The sequence below is a fragment of the Sander vitreus genome, chromosome 13 (assembly GCF_031162955.1).
Source record: "Sander vitreus isolate 19-12246 chromosome 13, sanVit1, whole genome shotgun sequence".
Taxonomy (NCBI): domain Eukaryota; kingdom Metazoa; phylum Chordata; class Actinopteri; order Perciformes; family Percidae; genus Sander; species Sander vitreus.
The window spans coordinates 19,358,327-19,377,272 of NC_135867.1; the positions used below are offsets into that span (position 1 = coordinate 19,358,327).

Here is an 18,946-nt window from a genome sequence, read left to right on the forward strand (position 1 = left end):
ATAACATTAATGATGGCTCAGTTCAAAGTGTTTTTTGCTATAGCATCACCTTTGGACAAATACTGTAAACATTCAAAAGATTGCTCAGAGTTGATGAGGGTATATTTGATGTAATATGGCTTCAAGTGTGTGGCGTGCTCAAGCAAAAATGATAGCAACTTGATATCAATATCAATCAAATGATAGCAAAACCATTGTCTTAAAGTAAAATGGTATGGAACACCCTAAAATAACTTTGTAACTTTTTTACAGGGTCCGTCAAATATGTTAAGTACCACATTTTGAGAACATTGGATTAAAGTTGTAGAAGTGGTGAAAGAATTTTTTTTGCCAAAAATTCTAAATGTGTAGGCGAAAACGGGCGTGGCCTACTGTATAATGCAGTATGTGGATGGTTTATGCAGTCTAGGTTGGACCACCTTTATTTGGGCCAAGCAGTCAATAAGGAAAATGTGTTTCTACTCTTCAAAGTTCAAGAGTTGTAGGAGAAAAGTATGGATTTTAATGTTTAAATTCACATGGTGGCCTAATTTGCACCAACAACGGAAACAATTGTTCTTAATTAATTGGCCTAACTTTCCACCTAATTTAATTGGAAACCAGTAGGCCTACATGATTTCAAAACTTCCTGCTGACTGAGAGACAGAAAAACAGGTCGAATATGTATCCTTAATGGCAGCGGTAAAACCATGTAGGCTTAGATGTATTTTCCCTGAGGAACGTTCAAAGACAGCCGTGAATAAAGTGATTTGATCAATCAATTGTATGTCGAGTTATCAACAGAGATGACGTAATGTGTATACTAATGGATCATTCCTCCAGGGGGATGTTGCTGTAAGATCTCGACAAAATGACCGTTAACTTCCATTGTCAGGTGAGCTCCCGGTCTCCCCGCTCCGTGCTGTGTAGATGGTACAGTCCACATGCAGTTCGGAGTTGTTGCTGAGGAGGTTCCACTGTTCAGCACATACCGTTAAATTGGCATGCAGCCTACGCTTGGGTCCTGTAGCAGGAGACTGCACTGATTTTGAAAATGTTACCGTCTTATCACCGGAGTTACCTTGGACAGCAGGGCAGGGTCGCTTTATTTCACCTTTTGTGCAGTATTACAGGTGAGTCAGGAATTTTGTATGGTAGTTGTATTTGTTCTATTAACGTTACACAGAAGTTTTGGGAAAGAGCCGAAACCATGCAGAAATCTCAGCGAACGAGTCGGCAAAACTAGCTACCGCCGTGTGCTTTACGTGTGGGGCATTTGAAGTTGCAAGTTTAGCAAGTTAAGCAGGTGTCATTTAAAGACCAAAGGAAACTTGGTTACAAGTTCACTTCAACGCTTCGGAGTGACTAGCTAACCATCGCTACCGCCGCGGATGATGGTGCGACCCGAGGCTGCCATAGAAACAGTCCATAGAAACCGCCGAGGAGGCGACAGGCAGTAATATTCAGTTATCTATACCCAACCTACACATGGGTCATTGCAGATTCAGTGGCAGCCATATTAGCTCCAGAAACATTTGCCATTACAGCATTAGAGGAAACCATCCTAAATGTCAGTACTTCTCAGCTCGGGATGAGGGTCAGCCACCATGTGCCTACAGTAAAGCCAGAAACTCATTATGGGTTTAATCAAGGGGTGAGCAATTTACTAACCCCACCATGAAACACGCCAACTTTGTGCCTAGTGCTGTAACGTTAGTGCTACTGCTGTATTACAACTCTAAAAGCAAGGATACTACAATTGAGCTCTAACTCTGTCTCCAAACTCTCCCCTATATTACTTTCAAGTTAGCACATGCGTTAAAAATAAACCAGTGAAAATGTATGACTGAATGTGCCACCACAAAGGTCAAATGTTAGCCTAATAGTTAATTAAGTGTTTTCAATATACAAGTATAATGAAAAGCTTTTATTAAGTGTGACGCACACAACCAGGCTAAAGACTCCCTGAACAAAATACCTTGTTTGGGAAAATTTAAATTCACACCAAATGTAAAACTTTGCTTTGCTCAGAGACAATCAATAGTTGAGTATCCTGCCTTTGCAGGCAGGTACGCCATCACTGACCAATGTGTAAATCAGGCCAGACAGTTTGTCTGTCCCTACGTTGTTCTCTTTAATATATTTCTCTTGCTTTATCTAAAGGTAGGAAAACAACCCCTAATATGTTGACTAGAACATTTTCAGTTATATGCACCACCACCACAAACTACATTCAAAAACCACTGCAGAGTCAACTCAACTCTCAACTAAATTTTACAGTTTGTTGCAGGGCTGTTGGATTGTATTATCTTGCAAAGTGGTTTCTTTATTTTTTTACTCAACATTGGCTGTATTTAAGCCATAAAGCTCACATGTATGGAATATATAGGATAGCAAAATGGGCTCCATAACATAATCGCATCACATCAGAGCAGCATTGCACATCAGTGTCTCATCAGTAGCTCTATCCATTGCCCAATGAAAAAGAAGCGGTTGTATTGCCAGGATGCTTGTGTACCCAGCACTATACAATTGCTTTATGTTGTAGTGGGCTTCTCTTGCCACTCGACAGTGTGCTGAGAAGAGAAGCTCTGGGCTACTATACTAGGACTGAACCCATGGACGGATCCATACTCTTTTGTTAAACACTTGATGCGAGACACGAGCAGAGTGACCCAGACACCCTCTGTTACATTAGTAATGTACTGCATGTTCTGTCATGTTACCAGGATCCCAAAGTCCATTCCTAAAGACATTTTACTTCCTTCAGAGAGTTCAAGTTAAGGAGCAGAGACAGGTGCCCATTTGTCTGCCTTCTGTTTAAGTCTGCTGTACATTTCAATGAGGAGTTTGACCTTGTGCTTTTAAAAAAAAAAATGCAGAATAGATACACACACACCCTCACGGCTAATACATGTCTTAACCTTAAAGAGGAACAAACAAGCTTTTCAAATCAAAATAAGCTTAGCTGACAGATGCACACAATATCTTCAGCTTCCAAAGTTGTTATTTTAGCAAACAATTTCCTGCTTACACATCCAGCGCACTTGGACAACTAGGGATGCAAATTTCTTTTATCGATAGTCGGCTGCCTTAACAAGGAATTATTGATTAATCATTAAGAATTTATGAAATTCAATGGATGTTTTTCCATTAAAAAAAAAAAAAAAACCCACTGACCTATGTTCGACGCAAAATCAGAGTAGGCTGTCGTTCCATTAAGAGTTTAAAAAACAAGTAAACGCCAAGTTACTTAGGGTCTGGATAGTCCACACAGCATTCTGGGATGGAAGAAAAACCTGCTCTGGTTTATTGGCTTTTCTTTAAACCAATCACAGTCGTCTTGGGCGGTGCTAAGCGCTGGATAGAGACCACGGTGCCGTGCAATAGAGAACTCAGATTGGACACAGTCTAGCTAGCTGTCTGGATTTACCCTGCAGAGATCTGAGGAGCAGGTAACCATAGTCCTCGAAAGGTGGCCGTGTTTAAAATGACAACACAAAGAAAGCAGAAGGTAACGGACATCTGGCCGTAAGGAGTGACATCCGGCGGAATATCCGGTGGCACGGTAGCAATCCCCAAAAAAAAGTGGAACGTCGTGGGTATAGACTACTTGAATGATAAACTAAAGAACACAAAATAATGACTTCATTTAAAATTGCGGAGCTCCTGTTTGCAGACCTGATGTACAGGATGGAGTGATGTATCGTTGTTGATTTAGTTGGAAGCATGTGTAATTGGAGTGCTGCTGTCTGAAAGTCAGCTCTCAACCTGCATTTACCGAGCAGCTGCTTCTTTTCAAGATGCCAGTTTAGCGTGAGCATGAGCCATAGATAGCTAAACCGCACAGCCACCAAGCAACAACAATTTTTACAACTTTCTGCTTCAGAATTCATCAATAGGACTGCCTTAGTGAGCAGAGCAACAGTCTACAGTTTGCGTGCCCCTTCAGGGGGGTCACCAAACACACCTCCGTCTCATTTAAAGGTCCAGTGTGTAACGTGTTTAGTTGTTCATTATCAAAATCTGTGTTGTCCGTTCACAAACTTGTCCTTTTTCATGAATATTTACCACCACCATCAATTCCAAGTATTCCTTTTGGCTTGAAATTTCGCTCCATATTCATGCGCCATCTTGAAATACGTTAGCCGGTAAGGGACATACAGGACATACTGCTCCGCCTTTTGTGTTTTCGCTGTCACATGATAAACTCACAGGTGCTGCTAATGGGTATCGTAGCTTCCCAGCCCCGGCAAGTTTGAAGAAGGAAACATGGAGGACCACACGTATTCAAAATCCAAATTTCAGGAACAGGAGTCTTCTTCTTCACCCAGAAAAAGAAAAAGGATATTGAAAAGAGCAAGAGACCGGCTTTTTGAAGCGTGAAGGCTACCGTAGCTGTAATACGTACTTAGAACTGCGTTGCGCGAGAGAGTTGATTGTGATATATGATCTCAGTGCTAGATGGGAGAACTTCCTACACATTGGACCTTTTAGGAAAGAGGCTTTACCCAGTGGCCCAACCACATGCTACAGCAAATCGAATACACCTTTTTGGAGTTCCTCGTTTTCTGCATTATTGGTTAATATATTTCTGATTAATCGTCATTAACATCCTTAGGAGCAATGCCAGCATCTAGCATTTGGATGTTTTACAGGGGTTAATGAGAACAGCTCAGATTAAACCATATATAAATGTGCTTGCCTTGAAACAATAGACAAATGGTTAGCTAGCACAGGCTGAAAAGCTGGTACTCATTCTTCATAACATTATCACTATGTGTGATTTGTTTACAATCATTAAATTTGATGGTAATATCAAAAATAATGCAGATTCAAGGCCTAACTCACATTTTAAAAACACTACCATAAAACACTTCATGTAGTAGAAATGATTAGTGTGCCTACTCGTTGGCATTACTGCCTTCTGCAGTCGGCTAGAAATGCAGATTGCATATCCCTTGTGTATATGTGCCTTTTGTGCAACTCGATCAAGCCAAAAAGTTGATTTGAAGGTCTGATAAGTCAGACTGTCAAATGATCATACAACCTTTTCTGACCTGCTCTATAAAGCTGGCTCTGCCACTGCCACCCTAACACCATCACCATTTATGTTCTGCTTTTCATTTTTAACAAGACATGCTGCCCTCTGGCAAGACACACATATTAATACAGTTGCTGCCACATAAGTGGTGCATGTGAAGGTAATATTGACTAAAGTGAGAACGAGCAGCAGAATGTCCCCAGGAGAGGGGGTGTGTGTGTGTGTGTGTGTGTGTGTGTGTGTGTGTGTGTGTGCCGTCTTTAAGGATTGTAAGGACTTAAAGACGTTTCTTTCTTGGTCTCTGAAAGAAGAGTGAAAACATTCGTATTGCTATGTCAAGATAGGCTGCATATAACATCAAATAGACTTTGCCCTTATTCTCATCACTTTTTTATTCTGAGTTGGAGAAAACGAGGGCACGCTTATGTAAGGTTGTCGTCATGTCACCAATAAAAATTTAATAGAGTCCCTATACCTCTCCCATTTCATATGCAGTGCAGGGAAAATGCTTTTTTTTTTTGGCCATCCAGCCTTATCATGACAAATGCATAAGCCAGAAAATCAGTTTACAACTTGAGGGAGAGGCTCACTTACAGTAAATTGTACAGTAGTAGTAGTGAAGTTCCTCATAGCCACTTTAAGGAAGGAATGCCTCCATATCTTTTAGCAAGGCTGTTTAACTGGTGGCTCAAAGTGTAGCCTTGTTTTAGTTTGGTTTGACAGAGACTTGCTTCAGATGGCATCCAACACAGCTCTGCAAGCAATGATGAACTCCCAGTAATATTTAGGTGAAAACTTTGCTATTTTGTAGTGCAGACAATGACTAATTTATGTGTAATACTTTGAAGAAATATGATGCAACAGTTTGAAAAACATTTGCCAACAGAATAACAAAGTTTTTTTAAGCCCAATAGTTGTTTTTTTTAACTCTGATTTCTTACTTAAATATCTGATTCATATTTAAGGATTTAAAAGGGTAACTTCTGTATTTTTTCAACCCTATTTTCCTATGTTTTAGTGTCTAGGAGACTCGGAGCAACAGTTTATGAACTTGTTCCAGTACTAAACAAGACTACTGCAGTCAGCAGCGACGAAACGAGCTGCATTGAAACATTAATGCAATTGCGCACCTTCAAATCACGTCCACTAAAAGTGCTTGTTTTGCCACTGACATGCTTAGATTATAATTCTAAGTGTCTGACAACATTATGGAAATGATCCCTACAGAGGTTGACCTTTTTTGTTAAAAAGTAAGATCATTTTGGTTTAAAATGAAACAGCCCTGAAATCGCTATATTTTTTTTTTAACTGTATTGGATTCACCAGTGGAATTGAAAGGGTATCACTGCTTAGCAAGCTTGACTTGTGTTTTGGATTAAAGGATAGCTTCACATTTGTTCAAGTCTGTCTTAAAACAATAATCAGGTGTTCATACACACATTTAAACCGTTTTTCCTTGCTGTAATCTCGGGCAATTAAAAGATCCCTTCCTACCATGATTTCAATAGGCGTGATGGGAGACAAAATCCATAGTTCTTGTTTTGTGCAAAAATACACTCAAGTTGACACAGTCTGAGCCAAATCAAGTGGGTATCATCCAAAGTTGCAGTCTTTTAAGTACAGAATACCTACTTTGTGTTCCCTCTGTGACACTGAAATTGGCCAGTGGCACTGTGAAACACAGAGGGAATTCTGTACTAAAAGGACTGCAACTTTGGATGATGCCCACTTGATTTGGCTAACTCAGACTACTAAACTCTCATATCTTTTTCAGCTAAAGTTTGGAATGCATTTTTGCACAGAATGACGACTGTGGAGTTTGTCCCTATCACGTGTGTGTCAATGCATAGCCCTAAATAGCACATCAAATCAGAAATAGTGCATCCACAAGCCACAGCTAAACATCCCCCCCACTGTTGCACTAATATCTGCTGCCCTTTCCCTTCATGAGGGATAAGGTGACTCATTATACCTGCTCAATAACAACAAAATATGCAATCAAAATTTGATATGCACAATTTAACTTTTGGCTTAAATTTTACATATTTATTTACAGCCCCATCTGGGCCAACATATACAATGTTTAAAAAAAATGCTGTGTCAATCATTACATATTTTCCTTTAGTCATTATCCTAATGTCTTACCTTTTTTAAATAACCTATATCCTGAGAATTAAACATAAGGGAAAAATACAAACTGTCAAATAAGTACAGCGTCCTCAGAAATTAGTCATTTGTACGTCATACTTTAGGGGTAGGGACATTTTCTTCTTCCTTTGAGAGGGAGATTGGCCAAAAAGAGAGCTGTTTTTGGCAAAACAACAATAGAATTTTTGGAGTCAGTTGCCAAGCAGCGCAGAAGGTTTTGATTTATGATGATGTCTTCCTGCTGGCAGCTTGTTGCAATTAGTGATCTGGTTGAGGGCTTTGGCAGTTGAGCAGTGCTATACTGTATTGTCTTTTCTAAATCAGTAATGTAATTCCACAGTTTTTTGTTTACTGGAATCCTGGTGATAATTTCCTCTCACTTGTTTCATACGTGACTTTGCTCTCACCTCTCCTCACTCACAGCCCTCTTTTTCCTCTCTCAGCGATGATGTCATTTGTCGTGTATGCATATCTCTTCCCATTTTTTCTGTCGGTCTCAGTCTGTTCTCTTCTCTTCATATCCCTCTGACTTTCCTCAACATGACGTTGAGCTCTCTGCTTTTGAGACATGCCACATTTCTGACAAGTACCAGTGACTGAGTGCATAGGGTAGTTATATTTGGACAAAGGACATATAGACAGCCTGCTTTTAATTCCTGAATTCAGGTCAGGAGGAGGAAAGATGTAGAGATGAAACAAATTCATCAATGGATCACTCAGTCAGCTGTGTCTTATTTGTTGAAAAGCCCAACGCCTGCTGTGGTCGTATCAAGCTTTGATTCCAGTCTGATACCCACAGATGTCAGAGGTAACATTGAAAATACTCTTCACTCACTGATGCTATCATGGTGTTCTTGATTTGGCACTCAGTATAAGGTTGATGACTCGTCCGCTCTCATAATCCCATCTGACATTTTTTTATTGGCAAATCTGTGCTATTGAGTAGGATAAAGCAATGTATTTATTGTCATCCTGAAAAGGGAATTGTCTGCCATGTCAATTACAAGCAATGTTTTTCCTCATAGATTCATTTTTTTGATTATTTTTGGATTCAATAGATCGTTAAGTCTATGAAATGTCAAAGTTCTGACACAAGTTCTAGGAGCTCAATGTGACTTTAGACTGTGACTTAAGGTGTGTTTAGTCCGACCACACCGAAACCCAACAACATTTTAAAGATTTAAAGATTAAAGAAGCTGCAACAATTAGTCGATAATCAGTTAGTGGATCGACAGAAAATAATCAGCAACAATTTTGATAATGAAATTACCATTTAAGTCATCTTCAATAACAAATGCTAAAAATGCACTAATTCCAGAGTTTGAACTGAATACTTTATAATATATAAAAGTGTTGCCATTTTTGCTTTATTAAATGACTGCAATAATTAGCCTAATTGATCGTCAAATGTATTGCTTGATTCATTTTTTTCATAGATCGACTTATTGTTTCAGTTCATATGTCCATACAAGGTGAGATTTATTCACTTGTGTAATTTATAAAAAGTACTGGTTTTGGTTTCAAAACCCTTTCCATTTGCAAGAATAAAAGTAGGACTAGCAATTATCTAGATTCTCATTTTTTTAAAGGCCTCAAGATAGCTAATAATTCAACAGTAAGCATTGTAAGTGCTTTTAACTCCAACAGTTTTTTTTTTAAATAAATGGTGTTATATTATCCAAACCTGTTTGCAAATGAACATGATTGTATGTGGTTAAAGTCTTGTTTTTGTGTCTCTGGCAGGTGTTTGGGGCAGTCAGGTGTTGGTGCCTCAGAGGGTGAATGCTGTGCTGGGGAAGAATGTGACATTAGAGTGCAGAGTGGAGGTGGGCACAAACCTTACTCTTACTCAGAGTTCCTGGGAGCGCCGTCTGCCTTCAGGCTCTGTCACAGTGGCTGTCTACAACCCACGGTATGGCATCTCTATCCCTCCAGAGTTTATTCATCGCTTGTATTTTCGCTCACCTTCCTCGCATGATGCCACCATTGTCCTGGGAAACGTAGGCTTTGCTGACGTCGGGATCTATACCTGTAAAGTTGCCACATTTCCTCTAGGAAACACTCAAGCCTCCACTACTGTCAATGTACTCGGTAAGTATGTATATTTGCACGCATGTGTGTTCTTCTATGTAACAAGTCTTGTAGGTAATGTCAAGTACAGCTGAAACAATTAGTCAATTAATCGATTACGTGATTGGATATGGAGTATTTATCAAATCTATATAAACTATGGATATAGTTTATATAGAGTTCTGCTTTGACAGTAACTTAATATTTTAAAACCTACATCTACCAGAATGCATTGCGCCGCACCGGACCAACAAACCCATCCGCTGGTGGGTGATGAATGCGAGCTCATCAAGCTCGTCCATAGTTTAGTGCACTAAAATATGTTTCTGAAAAGATTTTACGTGAGAAATAGGCTATAAAGTAACAGTATATGGATTTATATTTAGTCTGAATCAATCGAAGTACATTTCCAGGATAAAGCCTGACATATGGCGCTTGGCTGGCGTGCCGGATGTTCCGCTCTCTGTGTTTTGCCGTTCTCAAAATCCCTTCGCTACGGGAAACGACAAACTTCGAGCTAGCAAGCTAGGTGTTGAAAATGGCAAGTTGAAGAAAATTTGGATTGTGCAACAAGATTCAATTTTAAGAACCAAGCAGATGATTGTAAAGATGTACAAAGAATATGTTGACGGCATTTACTCACCTACTGGGACATTGTGGGACCGACGTGAGAGGATTGCTATAGACGAAGCAATACAGCGATTCACTGCTAAGAGCAAATTACATTTAACCATGTATCCAGCTAATTTAAATGGCTCACGTTACTGTATTTTGTAAACACTTAAATTAATTTAATATTGTATGTGGCCTTTTCCTTTGTGGGCTGCAAATGTTGCAGAGGCACCATCTCAGCATCCAGAACTTAACGCCGCGGGCGTGTGTGTGAGATGTAAACCTTTCAAACACTGCGATTAACTCAGTACAATAACCTCAGAAGGGTTTTAAAAAAAAACTGTGTGTGTGTCAACTCTTTGTTTTTTCCCCCCTTTCCTTTGCTCTGAATCACAGTGGAGCCGAAAGTCTACGTGTCTGCAGGTTCAACGGCCCTGATCGACGGTGGCAATGATACTGTGGTGGCCACCTGTATTGCTGAGCGGGCCCGGCCCCCTGCTGAGGTGTCCTGGGAGTCCAACCTTTTTGGCCAGTCAGAAGTGCAGCTATTTGACGAAGCCAACGGCACAACCAGCACACAAGTGAGCTACCTCTGGCAGCCCACACGTCACATCCAGGGCCACACACTCACATGTGTGGTCCGCCACCCGGCTCTGCAGAGTGACTTCAGGATCCCCTACCAGCTCAATGTGCAGTGTGGGTGTCTTATGAGTGGCTATTTGGGTTAACATATGAACAGCTGAAAGATGGCCTTATAGTAAATATGTTGATTTCTATTGAGTCTGTCCTGCTGTAAGACTTATTAGGGTATTTTTTAAGGCCAGAATAAACTGCAGGCCTAACCTGAGTAGATTAAAGGATGCAGTAGAGTCTACATTATAAAATGAGGGAATCTTTTAGGCCCAAGTGAAGGCTCCCATCTGTCAATTGAAGGGGGACAAGTATTGATTTCCTTTACTTTCCACAGTTAAACACTGTATTGAGAAGAAAGTACAGGCGGATAATCTTAAAAGTATTTGATTTCCAACAGTAGTTAGTTGATGATGCTTGGCCTTGTCAGTGTTGAAGTTTGATTTATTTAAAGCACTTCAACAACAATTCACTTTTGAAAACAGCTGAATTGACATAGATCAAAATCAAGGACGATCCATGCAGGTTCCTTACAGGTATTAATTATGGTTTAAGAGAGGCTGTCCTTGGTGTTTTCCTTGAATTTTCTGTATCTTTTTCTTTTTCAGCACATGTCCGTGTGTGCCCCTAAACTGTCAAAAGTGAAAATGTCTTCTGTCAGTAAGCCGCCATAGATGTTAGAGCACATGTCTGGACTTTGTGGGGCACTAATAGGTGTCTGCGGAGCAGCTGCAAATAGACTGGTGAAAGGGGTGAAATTACCCCCTTGAATTTTTGTTCAACAGATGCATTTAACTGATGGCGGCTACAAAGGCTTTTATGTTTATTCAATGTATGATACAGCAGAAAAGAAACCAAAGAATAGCAAACATTATGTAGCTGAAAAAAACATGAAAACTGGACCCCCAGTTGGGGAATGGTGTTGAAGATTTTGTTTAAAATTGCGAAAACCATTATAAAATGGCGAGTCATGACTCTCTGTACACTGTACTTTGTTTTCATAGATTACGAAACACCTTAATGCATATTTGAAGGACACAGGCTCATGTCTCGAGGCCATGACTGACCTCAGACTCCATATAATGCTGCACACAAACCATGCAAACGGTCACCTTGCATATGTTTGCTAATGTAAAAAACAGTCTATGCTAGAACTATCAATACAACACAGCAGAAATATTTTAAATATATGAAAATTGACCTTGGTGTATACCATGTACCTTGTTATGGTAAAACAGAGCCGAAATGGTCAGCCTGTGCAGTTGAATGCTGTTTTCTAAGGTTGTTTAAGTTTCTGGCCAGGTTTTAGTGATATCTAAATTATTTTAGTTTTTTCCCTCTCTCTTTCTTTGTAGTTGCTCCTGATATCTCCGTTGTGGGCTATGATGGAGACTGGTATGTGGGTCGGGAAAATGTGCAAATGACGTGCCAAGCCAACGCAAACCCACCGGCTAATCACTTCAGATGGATCAGGTGGGTGTATCTGTGTGGATGACATTTTTCTTTTCGCTTATGAGTTGACCCAACAGGCCAAAAACGTTTTCCCAAAAATATTAGATTAAGTATTAAGATTAATTCTTTCAATCTTTAGCAAAGGATCTACCCAAAACACTTGAGTTGTAGCTTGTTGCCAGTAGAAACCTACTGCTCAGTAAACCTAAAATGCCGTTTTTAGACTTCTGTAGGCTAAATCGAAGATTAGCAACTGAAGGGTAATTAGTTAGCTTCACTTTTCAAATATTTTCAAATATCTTTTACTCATCCAAAACCTTAAAATCATCATGTATCATATAGTGTACATAAAATGTCACATGTGCATGGTTACATAACAGCATAGTTGTTGTAGGTGTGTCTAAATGTTTGTGTCTCTTGTGCATCATAGATTGGACAGTGAAATGCCAGAAGGGGTGAATATAATGAACAGCACTTTGCTCTTCCTGCGTCCCCTCCAGCGGAATGACTCTGGAGTTTACAGGTGTGAGGTTGCCAATGACATCAACCTCCGCAGTCGGGATGTGCGCATTCTCATACAAGGTGAGCTGAGTTTACACACCGGAACACAGCTGATTCCTATTGCCCTCTCCTCCCTTAGGAAGCCCTGTGCGTGCACGGACGTCATAGAGGGTATCACTGCCTGTGACATTGTCCTTCAAGCTGAAATGTGACACTGTATCACTCTCACCCATTCTGTACTGACAGTCCAAGCATTTACCCCTGGTTAAGTGTGTTGGCACTGATAATATTTGACCTTTACATTAAGTCTTAATTGCATGGTAATTAGCCTTGATTAACATTAGGTCTCCAGATGTTCAAAAGGGGAGTTCCTGAGCCAAACAGCTGCAAATATTTTAAGACCTTTAGAGTGCAGTGTACTGCTTCTGCTCTGTCCTCTTGGCTTGGCATCTAAGTGTCTCACTGTTGTGTATGATAAGCATGTTCCTCTGGTTTCACAAAATCTGTTTTGTCGGTGGAAGCTCTCTTCCTGAATGAAGTTCTGATTATGATGTGATTTTTCTTTTACATCTCTCTCGCTTCCTTTCTGTGTTTCTTTTATTTCTGCATGTGTCATGCAGTAAGAGGCAAAAGCCTGCAGCCTTACTGTGAGATGATGTCCCAGATTCATAAAACATTAACTACTTCTTTTCAACTCCTATTTATTATTTATCATCCATATTTCATTTTCCTTTGAGAGGACCTGTACGGGTGTGCGGAAGCTTACACATGTTGGTGTACTCTTTGTTGTATGTGTTGGTGTGCTCACATGTGTCAGTTCACTGCCTCTGCATGGAGTTGTACGATTCATATACTTAGAGCCTATAAACCTTCGGGTTCATGTCATCTCTCCTATGTGAATCTTTTCCTCACATCTGGCCTGGCACAGAGTTTAAAGTGGCAGAGCAATTTTGCAGCACCATTAAAGCTTTGAGACTCAGATTCTTTCCATTACTTTAGCTCGGTCTGATTATGGCTTTTGGCTTTTCTGTTTTGTGGGCCTATTCCAGTTCAAGTTTGGGGTACTAATGATGGCATGGTGTAATAGTGGCAATGCGTCATTATACTTGCATAATAGGTTTTTAAATCTTTAAGCTTTTCATTTAAGCCACTGCTCATTTTTCAGGCAGTTGTTTGTTTTGTCCATCCTAAAGAAAGCCAACTAAACTGCAGTGACTTCCACAAAGGTAATATTGATCACGACTGTTGTGAGAGAGGGGTTTCTAGTCTCTTGGTCACCCAATGAGTGTAGATATAAATAAATATAAAAATATATATTTTCAACCAATTTCCTTTTTATTTGAACTTAGGCCCAATATGTCAGTCTTATCTCCTATAAGTCCATCTGCATACTGTGACCCCAGGATCCTGGCCACAAGGTTGAGAAACTCTTGTTTAAGGGGGTTTTAGTCACCCAACAATTATTAATTTGATTTATATTGGAATTTATTTCCTGACAGTCGCACAAATCGGGGAGTTTAAGGGAGTTAGGTAAACAGCCTAAAACTCCTGACAACAAAGCAAGAAATTAATTACCTGTTACAAAGCTGCGCTCATTAAGTCTTACAGGTGGTGGTGTTTAAAAACATCCCTGGCCGTTGCTATAATACACTTGAAACTAAATTAACATACTGGGTGAGGCGAAGTCACCTACTGAGCCAAGTAATCGTAAATGGCATACCACCAAGGGAATACTCTCCTAAAATACCAGTTTGAAATGAACAAGAATTGTGCATCTGTAACCAGGCTTGAGTAAAAGCTAGACGACTAGCAACTAGCTGCTGTTTGAAGCCTCTGTAGGTCGGAAAAACTGTAGCCTTCATCTACAATACTGTAAGTGATTATAATAGTAGAGAAGCCAACAGCAAACATACAGACTGAAGGAGTACTGTAGAATTTAAATCAAAGCATTTTTTGGTTGTTCCCTCCATGTTAGGCTCCTGTTGTAATTACCCAGAAATTCATTCAGTCAAGTTCCTTTGTTTCTGTTACTTGTGTACAATATACTCCATTAAGTAGTCTTTGATTTCTTCAGTAGCTTTTGTTTGCCCTTCCTCAGCCTAAAAATTTCCAGAGATATATTTGTCTTTCAAGTATATTCATGCCAAGTAAAGAAAACTGACTGTAAAATGGTGCCTAAATTCCTGAAACTGTACTCAAATAAGATTTAGTTAGCAAGAAACACAAACGTGAATGCAGAACAGTCTGTAAAATATTTGTATTACATGGTAATTGTTAAATCATTGAACTGATGACAACGTGGCCTGCTTTGACCAGAGAATATATATACATTTTGTAAAGATTTAAATGGGAAGTGATTACTTATTTGAGCCATTTCATCTGTAATTACTGAACTGTGACTAGTGGGATTTGGTCTTGAGAGAATATTGGATACTACTATGGTGTAGTGACAATTTAAAAAACCTTGCCAGGGATGTAGTGCAGTATTTTGTAATTGTGGTCTTTATTTTAATGGAAGCACTGTTTAGACCCTACTAATGACTAATACTTTCTCAGTTGCCCATCATCTAATATGTCAATTATGTCAGCCCATTATACCAAATAGATGTGTATGTTTTACTTACAAATCATTATTTAATAAATGAAAACTGCAACCTCAAGCTTTGAGGAATTGGCAATGCAAACCTGAGGCTGCTGCGAGTATGTGCTCCATAGTTTAGTGTGTGTGGTAGTTTAGTTGATGTTTTAGTCAACCTATCGCTACTTAGTAAAATGCTGATGTAGTTGGCAATGACATTCTCTGCTCATCTCTCCCCTCCACCCTCTACTCCCCTCTCACACTCCTTCCCTCCATTAGATCCTCCCACCATGCCTTCCACCATAACTGCTCCTGTCCTAACTGGCTCTGCCTCCTCCACCTTAGTCGATGATAAGGGACATGTTCTTCTCAGCTCCCCCACACTTGAAGCCCTACCTGAGAGTAATCTTGGTTCCATAGTGGGTGGGGCTGTGGGCGGGGCCTTGTTCCTGCTACTGCTGCTGTCTCTGGTTGGCGTGTGTTACCTACGGAAACAGCAAACCTTCCATGGCAACTACTACACCAAGCAGTACCTGGGCCCCAATGACCTCCAGAAAGCCCCCACGCAGCATGAGCTCCACCCTACCAAAGCTGGCAGCAGCTCCCACCATCAGGACCACGACCGAGAGGAGTGGGGCGACCGCCAGCTCAAACTTGAGCGTGACCGTCGTCACCTTAGCAACTACAACGGAGAGGAGTATCCCTCTAATGGCTACACTAGGGCAATGAGGGAGAGCAGTCACCACAGCCATCAGCAGAATCACCATTGTGAACACGCACAGTATTCTAGTCCACAGCAGGCCAGATGTGCTAGATACCCTCATTCACCTAAACCACAGGGAAACGGCTCCCCCTACCTCTCAGATGACTGCTACGATAGCGGGCCCGAGGGTGACTATGTCTCTCACAAAGACGGGTCTGTCATCTCGCGTAGGGAGTGGTACGTTTGACAAGCTACCTGGTCCTCCCGGAGCAGAGATACGACAGAAATCAGAAAGTTTCATTTATCAAAATAGGAACAAACATCATTTCTCTTTTGTACGCACATGCACACTTCTACTAATCTCAATTCTGTAGTTCCCTGGTTTTGTTGAAGCGTCCTGGTCGACACTTGAGACATGATGTTTCTGTTCTCGATGTAGAAAGACTGTGGACTGCACAGCCACTTTGACAGTCAACATCTACATGCCTACGGAAGTCGGCATGTCACTAGTTTGTGTGTGTGTAGAGACTAACTAAAGATCATGATGTATGTGCTGTCTCTGCCTTACTACATAGACTGCCAATGTATTTAGCATCACTAATGTCTTTCAGTTGAGTTGAAGCGCTGGAGGCTCACAGGTCACATATGGTTGTCGTAGAAGAAAGGTTTGTTTCTACAAAATCAGCCTTCTCAGGCTATGTGACACTGACATTGTATTTGTGTGTTATGGCCTACACTGGTTTTGTTTAAAAGACCTCTGACCTCTCAATACGATGGCTGATATTCAAGAATGGTACAACCCCATGACGGAAAGTAAATCCATTAAATTCAGAGGGTTACAGGTCCTTTTTCCAAATAAAAGTAGGACACAGTAGAGGCATGTAGGCTAATTTAAAAAAAAAAAAAAAAAGGAATTATCCCACTTAGAAGTCAGAATAACTTCATGACTGATCTCTCTACACTGATTCATAGTCATAAAATGTGTTGCACTGCCTTTTGCAAAACTTTATAATGGACGACCACGTCATTTGTTTTCTACTAAAAAGGTATACCTGTTATGTAACTTACAATGATGAGAGACTTCTGCGCTTGAGGACTTGACCACCGACGTCCTAATAATGTCCTTTAACACTGATGGCTTAGAGTTGGAACCTTCAGAGCATTTCTGCTGTATGACCTTGGCTCATCTTTTGTTCCCAGGAGGGAGGGAGGACTAGAAGGGATGTCTGTATGAGTGAGGCACCAGCAATGTATCACTTGCACAGCAGCAGTCTGGGTTTATCAAAAAGTCAAGCCTCGATATGCAAATTGGCTACAAAAGTCTGCAAGTTAGATAAGCTGGAATAATATTACTTCTGTTAACGTTTGTGTGATTTATTGATTTTTGGGAAGAGTTTCAAGTTGGTTGTCCTCTTGATGTAGCCACAAACACATTGTACCGTCGTCTACCAGATGGTAATGGATGTGTTTGAGAGTTTGCACTCTGGCACTAACCCAGGCCTCTTGGAAATTCAAGAGTGCTATAAGCAGGGATATTGTTGAAAGCAGGCTACTGTACGGCAGCCACCATATGCTGGCCTCCTAGTCACAGTATTTTGTTATACAAAGAACTCATTCAAAAGTGCAGCCAGTACACCCGATGTAGTAATTTTACTCCTCCTAGAAAAAGACATGGCTGTGTCACAATCTGAGGCATTAAGGCTTATTGTTGCATATCCATGTGTGCAACTGCACACTAATCATGTTCACCAGTTGTCGTCTTTTTTTAAGCATTTATTATAACTACCAGTATTATGACAGTAAAATAATACATTATGTAGACAAATCAGGTCATCTGTGATGGATGTGCTGTCACTGTCGCCTGTGGTTATCAAAGCCGCAGTGCAGTGCTTACTCGCCAGATGTGACAGACAATATTTTGTTGCACTGATCATTAAAGCGTTCATTCATAATTATCCTTTGAATATTTATAAAACACTTTTTTCTCAAAATTAATTTCTGGCTAGGTTTACAAGTGAATCTGTATTCATATGTAACCAGCCACATTTTATTGCTAATCAAGACTCTAAAACGTTGCAGGACTTACCAAGTACTGTGATTGAACTGAGGAATTTACATGTCCGTGTCATTGGGCTGTGGCCCCAATAGTTTAGGTGTTGGATAAAGCTACTTTAGTTACTTAGTTACTTTAGATTTAAAGATACATTTCAGTTTTTGTACGTGATCAAATACACACAGATACAATCTTTTGGCACACGCACCTATTTACCAAACAGCATGGAGGAGACTTAACAATTTATTTCATGTACACTAGTGTTTGTGATTACATGCCAACTTTAGTAGTATGGTCACCTATACAATATTTGCTGCAAGATGCCAAATATTTGAACTTGTATGTATAAATATGATGACAGTCGCACATAAGTATTGCTGACTATCTAACAACTGATTATAAGCTTATATAAAATGTATCACTGTTGTAAGCAGGGTCTTGTAGCCTGAAATAGAAGTGAAAAGATGCTTTAGGCCACTTTAATATTACAGTAACAGTCGTCAAAATGGGAATTAGTTATATTGTTATGAACCCTCGCTACTTTTTTGTCGGAGTGTGAATTTTGTGCAGTGAATAGGCTGCAATTCTCATAGTGAGATTTGATAATGTGCCACTGTAACTTGCAAACCGAGAAAATGACCCCCATACTGCAGTTTGTGTTGTTTCAACTGTTGTTTCAAACGATGTGCAGTACACCATTCTAATAAGTACCTTTACGTTTTAGTTCATTTGCAATTACATTAACATAATTCCTCAATTACCACTAGTGGTGTACAGAAAGTTTTGGTATCTGTTGCCTACTACACTCTGGATATTCTACAGAACACACTATTTCTTTGGTAGAATGTAGTTCCAATGAAAAACATCACCCAAAGAAACCCACAGTGTTTCTGGAAAATGTCTTTAATGCAATGTGTACACAAAATTTCCATCCACCTTTTTATTGGATTGAAGTGGATGTAATGAAATCTGTGTAAATTTGAAAAGCCTGGGTTAATCTTAAACTATCTGCATTATTAGATACCGCTTCATGCAGTGAAAACATGTGTTTCTTAGTCATTTGGGTGAACTGACCCTTTAATGGGAGTGCCCAAACTGAATTGTACAGTTGGCAATTTGTGAACCAGAAAACCTCATTTACATTGTTGAATTAAAAGTACGGTTTTGGTGCTGGGT

General features: G+C 40.0%; 1 protein-coding gene across 1 annotated transcript; it reads left to right on the forward strand.

The window, feature by feature from the left end:
• Window positions 1-991: 991 nt before the first annotated feature.
• LOC144528147 (nectin-3-like protein) lies at window positions 992-16,384 on the forward strand. Its single transcript, XM_078266618.1, has 6 exons — window positions 992-1,112; window positions 8,915-9,262; window positions 10,250-10,549; window positions 11,839-11,956; window positions 12,366-12,517; window positions 15,294-16,384. The coding sequence occupies exons 1-6, from the start codon at window positions 1,034-1,036 to the stop codon at window positions 15,962-15,964; spliced, it is 1,668 nt and encodes a 555-aa protein (XP_078122744.1). The 5' UTR covers window positions 992-1,033; the 3' UTR covers window positions 15,965-16,384.
• Window positions 16,385-18,946: the final 2,562 nt, after the last annotated feature.

What these genes read in the sequence shown, in the direction of transcription:
- LOC144528147 (XM_078266618.1), top strand. Translation starts at nt 1,034, where the DNA reads ATGTTACCGTCTTATCACCGGAGTTACCTTGGACAGCAGGGCAGGGTC. An exon ending in CACTACTGTCAATGTACTCG is followed by an intron (nt 9,263 to 10,249) that starts GTAAGTATGTAT and finishes TCTGAATCACAG; the next exon opens with TGGAGCCGAAAGTCTACGTG. An exon ending in CTACCAGCTCAATGTGCAGT is followed by an intron (nt 10,550 to 11,838) that starts GTGGGTGTCTTA and finishes CTTTCTTTGTAG; the next exon opens with TTGCTCCTGATATCTCCGTT.